Here is an 11,581-nt window from a genome sequence, read left to right on the forward strand (position 1 = left end):
CGGCCAGCATTTATTCCCCATGTCGGGATCTGGGAATCAATGACAAGGGCAGCATTTATTCCCCAGGTCGGGATCTGGGATCAGTGACAAGGGCAGCATTTATTCCCCATATCGGAATCTGGGATCAGTCACATGGCCAGCATTTATTCCCCATGTCGGGATTTGGGAATCAGAGAAACGGCCAGCTTTTATTCCCCATGTCGGGATCTGGGAATCAGTGACAGGGTCAGCATTTATTCCCCATATCGGAATCTGGGATCAGTGACAAGGGCAGCATTTATTCCCTATGTCGGGATCTGGGAATCAGTGGCAAGCGCAGCATTTATTCCCCATGTTGGGATTTGGGATCAGTGACAAGGGAAGCACTTATTCCCCATGTCCGGATTTGGGAATCAGAGACACGGCCAGCTTTTATTCCCCATGTCAGGATCTGGGAATCAGTGACAAGGGCAGCATTTATTTCCCATGTTGGTATCTGAGATCAGTGAAATGGCCAGCTTTTATTCCCCATGTCGGGATCTGGGAATCAGTGACTCGGCCAGCATTTATTCCCCATATCGGAATCTGGGATCAGTGACAAGGGCAGCATTTATTCCCATGTCGGGATCTGGGAATCATTGACAAGGCCAGCTTTTATTCCCCATGTCGGGATCTGGGATCAGTGACACGGCCAGCATTCATTCCCCATGTCGGGATCTGGGATCAGTGACACGGCCAGCATTCATTCCCCATGTCGGGATCTGGGATCAGTGACATGGCCAGCATTTATTCCCCATGTCGGGATCTGGGATCAGTGACACGGCCAGCATTTATTCCCCATGTCGGGATCTGGGAATCAGTGACACGGCCAGCATTTATTCCCCATGTCGGGATCTGGGAATCAGTGACACAGCCAGCATTTATTTCCCATGTCGGGATCTGGGATCAGTGACACGGGCAGCATTTATTCCCCATGTTGGGATTTGGGAATCAGTGATATGGCCAGCTTTTATTCCCCATGTCGGGATCTGGGATCAGTGATATGGCCAGCATTTATTCCCCATGTCGGGATCTGGAAATCAGAGACACATCCAGCATTTATTCCCCATATTGGGATTTGGGAATCAGAGACACGGCCAGCTTTTATTCCCCATGTCAGGATCTGGGATCAGTGACAAGCGCAGCATTTATTCCCCATATCGAAATCTGGGATCAGTCACACGGCCAGCATTTATTCCCCATGTCGGGATCTGGGAATCAGTGATAAGGGCAGCATTTATTCCCCATGTCCGGATCTGGAATCAGTGACACGGCCAGCATTTATTCCCCATGTCGGGATCTGGGAATCAGTGACAGGACCAGCATTTATTTCCCATGTCGGGATCTGGGAATCAGTGACTCGGCCAGCATTTATTCCCCATGTCGGGATCTGGGAATCCGTGACAGGACCAGCATTTATTTCCCATGTCGGGATCTGGGAATCAGTGACAGGGCCAGCATTTATTTCCCATGTCGGGATCTGGGAATCAGTGACACGGCCAGCATTTATTCCCCATGTCGGGATCTGGAAATCAGTGACACAGCCACCATTTATTCCCCATGTCGGGATCTGGGAATCAGTGACAGGCCGAGCATTTATTCCCCATGTTGGGATCTGGGAATCAGAGACACGGCCAGCTTTTATTCCCCATGTCGGGATCTGGGAATCAGTGACAGGGCCAGCATTTATTTCCCATGTCGGGATCTGGGAATCAGTGACAGGGCCAGCATTTATTTCCCATGTCGGGATCTGGGAATCAGTGACAGGGCCAGCATTTATTCCCCATGTCGGGATCTGGAAATCAGTGACAGGCCGAGCATTTATTCCCCATGTTGGGATCTGGGAATCAGAGACACGGCCAGCATTTATTTCCCATGTCGGGATCTGGGAATCAGTGACACAGCCAGCATTTATTCCCCATGTCGGGATCTGGGAATCAGTGACAGGCCGAGCATTTATTCCCCATGTTGGGATCTGGGAATCAGAGACACGGCCAGCTTTTATTCCCCATGTTGGGATCTGGGAATCAGAGACACGGCCAGCTTTTATTCCCCATGTCGGGATCTGGGAATCAGTGACAAGGGCAGCATTTATTCCCCATGTCGGGATCTGGGAATCAGTGACTCGGCCAGCATTTATTCCCCATGTTGGGATCTGGGATCAGTGACACGGCCAGCATTTATTTCCCATGTCGGGATCTGGGAATCAGTGACAGGGCCAGCATTTATTTCCCATGTCGGGATCTGGGAATCAGTGACAGGGCCAGCATTTATTTCCCATGTCGGGATCTGGGAATCAGTGACAGGGCCAGCATTTATTCCCCATGTCGGGATCTGGAAATCAGTGACACAGCCAGCATTTATTCCCCATGTTGGGATCTGGGAATCAGTGACAGGACCAGCATTTATTTCCCATTCGGGATCTGGGAATCAGTGACAGGGCCAGCATTTATTTCCCAGGTCGGGATCTGGGAATCAATGACAGGGCCAGCATTTATTTCCCAGGTCGGGATCTGGGAATCAGTGACACAGCCAGCATTTATTCCCCATGTCGGGATCTGGAAATCAGTGACACGGCCAGCATTTATTCCCCACGTCGGGATCTGGGAATCAGTGACAGGGCCAGCATTTATTCCCCATGTTGGGATCTGGAAATCAGTGACATGGCCAGCATTTATTCCCCATGTCGGGATCTGGGAATCAGTGACACAGCCAGCATTTATTCCCCATGTCGGGATCTGGGAATCAGTGACAGGGCCAGCATTTATTCCCCATGTTGGGATCTGGAAATCAGTGACATGGCCAGCATTTATTCCCCATGTCGGGATCTGGGAATCAGTGACACGGCCAGCATTTATTCCCCATGTTGGGATCTGGGATCAGTGACACGGCCAGCATTTATTCCCCATGTTGGGATTTGGGAATTAGTGACAGGGCCAGCATTTATTTCCCATGTTGGGATCTGGGATCAGTGATATGGCCAGCTTTTATTCCCCATGTCGGGATCTGGGAATCAGTGACACGGCCAGCATTTATTCCCCATGTTGGGATCTGGGATCAGTGACACGGCTAGCATTTATTCCCCATATTGGGATTTGGGAATCAGAGACACGGCCAGCTTTTATTCCCCATGTCGGGATCTGGGATCAGTGACAAGCGCAGCATTTATTCCCCATATCGGAATCTGGGATCAGTCACAATGCCAGCATTTATTCCCCATATCGGGATCTGGGAATCAGTGACAAGGGCAGCATTTATTCCCCATGTCCGGATCTGGGAATCAGTGACAGGGCCAGCATTTATTTCCCATGTCGGGATCTGGGAATCAGTGACAGGGCCAGCATTTATTCCCCATGTCGGGATCTGGGAATCAGAGACAGGGCCAGCATTTATTCCCCATATCGGGATCTGGGAATCAGTGACAAGGGCAGCATTTATTCCCCATGTTGGGATTTGGGAATCAGTGACAGGGCCAGCTTTTATTCCCCATATCGGAATCTGGGATCAGTCACAATGCCAGCATTTATTCCCCATGTTGGGATCTGGGAATCAGTGACAGGGACAGCATGTATTTCCCATATCGGAATCTGGGATCAGTCACATGGCCAGCATTTATTCCCCATGTCGGGATCTGGGAATCAGTGACAAGGCCAGCTTTTATTCCCCATGTCGGGATCTGGGAATCAGTGACAGGGCCAGCATTTATTCCCTATGTCGGGATCTGGGAATCAGTGACAAAGAAGGCATTTATTCCCTATGTCGGGATCTGGGAATCAGTGTCAAGGGCAGCTTTTATTCCCCATGTTGGGATCTGGGAATCAGTGACAGGGCCAGCATTTATTCCCTATGTCGGGATCTGGGAATCAGTGACAAGGGCAGCATTTATTCCCCACGTCGGGATTTGGGATCAGTGACAAGGGAAGCACTTATTCCCCATATCGGGATCTGGAATTAGTGACAAGGGCAGCATTTATTCCCCATGTCGGGATCTGGGATCAGTGACACGGCCAACATTTATTCCCCACGTTGGGATCTGGGATCAGTGACAAGGCCAGCTTTTATTCCCCATGTCGGGATCTGGGATCAGTGACAAGGCCAGCTTTTATTCCCCATGTCGGGATTTGGGAATCAGTGACACGGCCAGCATTTATTCCCTATGTCGGGATCTGGGATCAGTGACACGGCCAACATTTATTCCCCACGTTGGGATCTGGGATCAGTGACAAGGCCAGCTTTTATTCCCCATGTCGGGATCTGGGATCAGTGACAAGGGAAGCACTTATTCCCCATGTCCGGATTTGGGAATCAGAGACACGGCCAGCATTTATTCCCTATGTCGGGATCTGGGAATCAGTGACAAGGGAAGCACTTATTCCCCATGTCGGGATTTGGGAATCAGAGACATGGCCAGCATTTATTCCCCATGTCGGGATTTGGGAATCAGAGACACGGCCAGCATTTATTCCCCATGTCCGGATCTGGAATCAGTGACAAGGGCAGCATTTATTCGCCATGTCGGGATCTAGGAGTCAGTGACACGGCCAGCAAGTATTCCCCATGTCGGGATCTGGGAATCAGTGACAAGGGCAGCATTTATTCCCCATGTTGGGATCTGGGAATCAGTGACAGGGCCAGCATTTATTTCCCATGTCGGGATCTGGGAATCAGTGACAGGACCAGCATTTATTTCCCATGTCGGGATCTGGGAATCAGTGACACGGCCAGCATTTATTCCCCATGTTGGGATCTGGGAATCAGTGACACGGCCAGCATTTATTCCCCATGTTGGGATCTGGGAATCAGTGACACGGCCAGCATTTATTCCCCATGTTGGGATTTGCGAATCAGTGACAGGGCCAGCATTTATTTCCCATGTTGGGATCTGAGATCAGTGATATGGCCAGCTTTTATTCCCCATGTCGGGATCTGGGAATCAGAGACACGGCCAGCATTTATTCCCCATATTGGGATTTGGGAATCAGAGACACGGCCAGCTTTTATTCCCCATGTCGGGATCTGGGATCAGTGACAAGCGCAGCATTTATTCCCCATATCGGAATCTGGGATCAGTCACAATGCCAGCATTTATTCCCCATGTCGGGATCTGGGAATCAGTGACAGGGCCAGCATTTATTCCCCATGTCGGGATCTGGGAATCAGTGACACGGCCAGCATTTATTCCCCATGTCGGGATCTGGGAATCAGTGACAGGGACAGCATTTATTCCCCATGTCGGGATCTGGGAATCAGTGACAGGGCCAGCATTTATTCCCCATGTCGGGATCTGGGAATCAGTGACACGGCCAGCATTTATTCCCCATGTCGGGATCTGGGAATCAATGACAAGGGCAGCATTTATTCCCCAGGTCGGGATCTGGGATCAGTGACAAGGGCAGCATTTATTCCCCATATCGGAATCTGGGATCAGTCACATGGCCAGCATTTATTCCCCATGTCGGGATTTGGGAATCAGAGAAACGGCCAGCTTTTATTCCCCATGTCGGGATCTGGGAATCAGTGACAGGGTCAGCATTTATTCCCCATATCGGAATCTGGGATCAGTGACAAGGGCAGCATTTATTCCCTATGTCGGGATCTGGGAATCAGTGGCAAGCGCAGCATTTATTCCCCATGTTGGGATTTGGGATCAGTGACAAGGGAAGCACTTATTCCCCATGTCCGGATTTGGGAATCAGAGACACGGCCAGCTTTTATTCCCCATGTCAGGATCTGGGAATCAGTGACAAGGGCAGCATTTATTTCCCATGTTGGTATCTGAGATCAGTGAAATGGCCAGCTTTTATTCCCCATGTCGGGATCTGGGAATCAGTGACTCGGCCAGCATTTATTCCCCATATCGGAATCTGGGATCAGTGACAAGGGCAGCATTTATTCCCATGTCGGGATCTGGGAATCATTGACAAGGCCAGCTTTTATTCCCCATGTCGGGATCTGGGATCAGTGACACGGCCAGCATTCATTCCCCATGTCGGGATCTGGGATCAGTGACACGGCCAGCATTCATTCCCCATGTCGGGATCTGGGATCAGTGACATGGCCAGCATTTATTCCCTATGTCGGGATCTGGGAATCAGTGGCAAGCGCAGCATTTATTCCCCACGTCGGGATCTGGGAATCAGAGACACGGCCAGTATTTATTCCCCATATTTGGATCTGGGAAACAGAGACACGGCCAGCTTTTATTCCCCATATCGGAATCTGGGATCAGTCACACGGCCTGCTTTTATTCCCCATGTCGGGATCTGGGATCAGTGACATGGGCAGCATTTATTCCCTATGTCGGGATCTGGGAATCAGTGGCAAGCGCAGCATTTATTCCCCATGTTGGGATTTGGGATCAGTGACAAGGGAAGCACTTATTCCCCATGTCCGGATTTGGGAATCAGAGACACGGCCAGCTTTTATTCCCCATGTCAGGATCTGGGAATCAGTGACAAGGGCAGCATTTATTTCCCATGTTGGTATCTGAGATCAGTGAAATGGCCAGCTTTTATTCCCCATGTCGGGATCTGGGAATCAGTGACTCGGCCAGCATTTATTCCCCATATCGGAATCTGGGATCAGTGACAAGGGCAGCATTTATTCCCATGTCGGGATCTGGGAATCATTGACAAGGCCAGCTTTTATTCCCCATGTCGGGATCTGGGATCAGTGACACGGCCAGCATTCATTCCCCATGTCGGGATCTGGGATCAGTGACACGGCCAGCATTCATTCCCCATGTCGGGATCTGGGATCAGTGACATGGCCAGCATTTATTCCCTATGTCGGGATCTGGGAATCAGTGGCAAGCGCAGCATTTATTCCCCACGTCGGGATCTGGGAATCAGAGACACGGCCAGTATTTATTCCCCATATTTGGATCTGGGAAACAGAGACACGGCCAGCTTTTATTCCCCATATCGGAATCTGGGATCAGTCACACGGCCTGCTTTTATTCCCCATGTCGGGATCTGGGATCAGTGACATGGCCAGCATTTATTCCCTATGTCGGGATCTGGGAATCAGTGGCAAGCGCAGCATTTATTCCCCACGTCGGGATTTGGGAATCAGAGACACGGCCAGCTTTTATTCCCCATGTTGGGATCTGGGATCAGTGACAAGGGCAGCAATTATTCCGATGTCGGGATCTGGAATCAGTGACACGGCCAGCATTTATTCCCCATGTCGGGATCTGGGATCCGTGACAAGGGCAGCATTTATTCCCCATGTCGGGATCTGGGATCCGTGACAAGGGCAGCATTTATTCCCCATGTCGGGATCTGGGATCAGTGACAGGGCCAGCTTTTATTCCCCATGTCGGGATTTGGGAATCAGTGACAGGGCCAGCATTTATTCCCCATGTCGGGATCTGGGAATCAGAGACACGGCCAGCTTTTATTCCCCATGTCGGGATCTGGGAATCAGTGACAGGGCCAGCATTTATTCCCCATGTCGGGATCTGGGAATCAGAGACACGGCCAGCTTTTATTCCCCATGTCGGGATCTGGGAATCAGTGACAGAGCCAGCATTTATTTCCCATATCGGAATCTGGGAATCAGTGACAGGGCCAGCATTTATTCCCCATGTTGGGATCTGGGAATCAGTGACAAGGGCAGCATTTATTCCCCATGTCGGGATCTGGGATCAGTGACACGGCCAACATTTATTCCCCACGTTGGGATCTGGGATCAGTGACAAGGCCAGCTTTTATTCCCCATGTCGGGATCTGGGATCAGTGACAAGGCCAGCTTTTATTCCCCATGTCGGGATCTGGGATCAGTGACAAGGCCAGCTTTTATTCCCCATGTCGGGATCTGGGATCAGTGACAAGGCCAGCTTTTATTCCCCATGTCGGGATCTGGGATCAGTGACAAGGCCAGCTTTTATTCCCCATGTCGGGATCTGGGATCAGTGACAAGGCCAGCTTTTATTCCCCATGTCGGGATCTGGGATCAGTGACAAGGCCAGCTTTTATTGCCATCCTCTATGCAATCGTGTAAAGTCCGCGGCCCAATAAACTGGAGGAGGCAACACCTGCCCCCCCCGCCACCTCCCAGGAGAAAGTGGGGACTGCAGAGGCTGGAGATCAGAGTCCAAAAGTGTTGTGTGGTAAAAGCACAGCTGGTCAGGCAGCATCTAAGGAAAAAATGAGTCGACATTTTGAGCATAAGCTCTTCACCAGGAATGTCAGGAATGTTCAACAATCCCCTTCCTACCTGATTAGTGTTCTGATGACTTGGGTTTGAAACCCACTACGACAGGTAGTGAACTTTTAGTTGGAATGAAATCTGGAATTAAAAAGCTTGCCTAATGGCAACAATGCCAACACTTATTGCTGCAAGTCTGAAGTCACATGTAGTCACATTATCAAAGAATCCCTAAAGTGTGGAAGCAGGCCATTTGGCCCATCGAGTCCACACTGACCCTCCAAACAGCAGGAGAAAGTGAGGACTACAGATGCTGGAGATCAGAGCTGAAAAATGTGTTGCTGGAAAAGCGCAGCAGGTCAGGCAGCATCCAAGGAGCAGGAGAATTGACATTTCTTCAGGATGGGCTTATGCCCGAAACATCGATTCTCCTGCTCCTCCAAACAGCATCCCATTCAGACCCTTCCAGTTACCCTATCCCTGTAACTCTGCATTTTCCCATGGCTAATCAACCTAGCCTGCAAATCCCTGGACACTATGAGTAATTTAGCATGGCCAATCCACCCGAACCTGTACATCTTGGACTGAGAGAGGAAACTGGAGGAGAATGTGTATACTCCATAAAGACAGTCACCTAGAATCAAACACAGGTCCTTGTGCTGTGAGGCAGCAGTGCTAATCACTGATCTGCACATGCCTTGGAGAAAAGGAGGAGGAGAGGGGACCTAATTGAGGTATACAAGATAATGAGAGGCATAGATAGAGTCGATAGCCAGAGACTATTTCCCAGGGCAGAAATGGCTAACACGAGGGGTCATAGTTTTAAGCTGGTTGGAGGAAAGTGTAGAGGGGATGTCAGAAACTCTCTTTATGCAGAGAGTTGTGAGAGCATGGAATGCGTTGCCAGCAGCAGTTGTGGAAGCAAGGTCATTGGGGACATTCAAGAAACTGCTGGACATGCATATGGTCACAGAAATTTGAGGGTGCATACATGAGGATCAATGGTCGGAACAACATCGTGGGCTGAAGGGCCTGTTCTGTGCTGAACTGTTCTATGCTCTATGCTCTAAATGTGAAGGTAGAGCTCCATCCCTAACAGATATTTTTTACAACAATTGACAGTGACACGATTAGCTTCGGCTAGCTTTTAATTCCAGATTTTTATTGAATTCAAAATTCATCACTTGCCACTATTTCAAGTTAAAGGGCAAAAGGTTTAGAGGAAATCTGAGGAAAGGGTTTTTTACATCCAGTGGATGGTGGAAAACTGGAATGCAGCACAAAATTTCATCTGCCATGGTGGAATTTGAACCCATGGCCTAGTCCAATGACATTACCGCTACGTCACCATCTCCCCTAAGAGGCAGGGGAGCACCAACACGGTCTGGATGAACCTAATTACCTGCTTCTGTGCTCTGATATCTGCAGAACAATCTGAATCCCTGTACATAACTCTGAACAACTAACAAGTACAAAGTACAACCATCTGTGATTGATCGTCATTGTGCTACTGTGTGGATCTAAACAGACTTCTCCAAGTGAACACTCACCCTTCAACCCAACAGACCCCAAACCAAAGCCACATTGTAACCTGCAACATACCAGGGCTTGCATGTCATACATGACATTTAAATGCTCCCAAACAATTTTTGAGGAGACTTGGCGTCCGATATTCTGGCTGAATTTGTCCCGAATACAGATCATGTGGAAGTGCCTGTTTACTCCTGTTGAGAGAGAGAGAAATCTGGAGTTATTCTGCACTGAACTGAATGATCAACTATGCTGTTTAGAGTGTTGGTGCCGATGGGCATACATTGAACCAGGTCAAAAGGAAGAACTCACCTGCTCTAACCCTGCTGAGTTAGAGTCATAGAGTTATACAGCACAGAAGAGCCCTTCAGCCCATCAAGTGAGTGCTGGCATACCTACACTAACCCATGTTCCTGCATTATGCCCATAGCCTTGAATTTTATGACATTTCAAGTGCTCGTTCATGTACTTTGTTAAGGTTGTGAGGTGTCCCGACCCATCTACCCTCCCAGACCCCTGCCACCCTGTGGCCGAAAAAAAAAGCTTTTCCTCAACTTCCCTCGAAACTTCCTACCTTGCATCTTCAAATTATGCCCCCTCGCCATTAACCTTTTAATGAAGGGGAGCAGCTGTTTCCTATTCACCCCATCCATACCCCACATACACCTCTTATAATCTTATACACCTCTATTAGGTCCCCCACTCAGCCTTTTCTGGTCCAAAGAAAACAACCCAATATTTTTACTAATCAACTGGTTCAGAGATATTAGAATGGACCTCTGGAGCAGGTGGGACTTGATTCTGAGTGTCTTGGTCCAAGGGTAGGTGCATTACCACTGTACTCGAAGAGGGGGTGCTCCTCATTGCTAAAATGCTCCACCCTAGGCAACTCTCCTCTGCACTCCCTCCAGTATAATCACATCCATCCCACAGTACAGTGACCCAGAACTGCACACAGTACTCCAGCTGTGGCCTAACCAAAGACATCAACAGCTCCAACATAATCTCTGATTTTATCAGCTATGGCACAACTGATAGGCAAGTATCCTGTATAACTTCTTAATCACCCTATTAATCTGTCTTTCAGAGACCTGCGGACAAGCATCATAGGATCCCAGTATAAGAATGCAGAAGCTATGCTGCAGTTATACAAAACCCTGGTTAGATCCCACTTGGAGTACAGAAGGCAGGTCTGAGCACAACACATTAGGAAGTCATGGTTTGGAACTGAGGTGCATAAAGTTAAAGACCACACCACACCAGGTTAGAGTCCAACAGGTTTAATTGGAAGCACACGAGCTTTCGGAGCACCGCTACTTCATGGGGGGTGTCTGCTGGGGGAGCGGGGGGAGGTGCGGGTAAGGGGGGAGGTGCGGGTAAAGGGGGAGCGGGGGGGGGAGGTGCGGGTAAGGGGGGAGCGGGGGGGAGGTGCGGGTAAGGGGGAAGCAGGGGGGGGGTGCGGGTAAGGGGAAAGCGGGGGGGTGCGCGTGTCGGGGGGAGCGGGGGGGTGCGCGTGTCGGGGGGAGCGGGGGGAGCGGGGGGGGGTGCGCGTGTGTGGGGGAGTGGGGGGGGATGTGTAGGGGGAGTGGGGGGGGGGGTGTGTAGGGGGAGTGGGGGGGGTGTGTAGGGGGAGTGGGGGGGGTGTGTAGGGGGAGTGGGGGGGGTGTGTAGGGGGAGTGGGGATGGTGTGTAGGGGGAGGGGGGATGGTGTGTAGGGGGAGGGGGGGGTGTGTAGGGGGAGGGGGGGTGTGTAGGGGGAGGGGGGGTGTGTAGGGTGTGTAGGGGGAGTGGGGGGGGTGTGTAGGGGGAAGTGGGTGTGTAGGGGGAGTGGGGGGGGTGTGTGTAGGGGGAGTGGGGGGGGTGTGTGTAGGGGGAGTGGGGG

General features: G+C 50.5%; 1 protein-coding gene across 2 annotated transcripts in view; it reads right to left on the reverse strand.

Annotated features, from left to right (window-relative positions):
• Positions 1 to 11,581, reverse strand: part of mrgbp (MRG/MORF4L binding protein) — a 29,251-nt gene that overhangs the window by 16,647 nt on the left and 1,023 nt on the right. For both annotated transcript variants that reach the window (XR_015759510.1, XM_087994695.1), the window contains exon 2: positions 9,772 to 9,893. Coding sequence is in view for 1 of the 2 variants with exons in the window: in XM_087994695.1 (XP_087850821.1) it covers positions 9,772 to 9,893 (122 nt within the window). In the remaining variant the exon portion in view is untranslated. The remainder of the gene's footprint in view (positions 1 to 9,771; positions 9,894 to 11,581) is intronic.

This window comes from Chiloscyllium plagiosum, unplaced genomic scaffold (genome assembly GCF_037043375.1).
Source record: "Chiloscyllium plagiosum isolate Xiang-an unplaced genomic scaffold, Cpla_swu_hap1 HiC_scaffold_15, whole genome shotgun sequence".
Lineage (NCBI taxonomy): Eukaryota > Metazoa > Chordata > Chondrichthyes > Orectolobiformes > Hemiscylliidae > Chiloscyllium > Chiloscyllium plagiosum.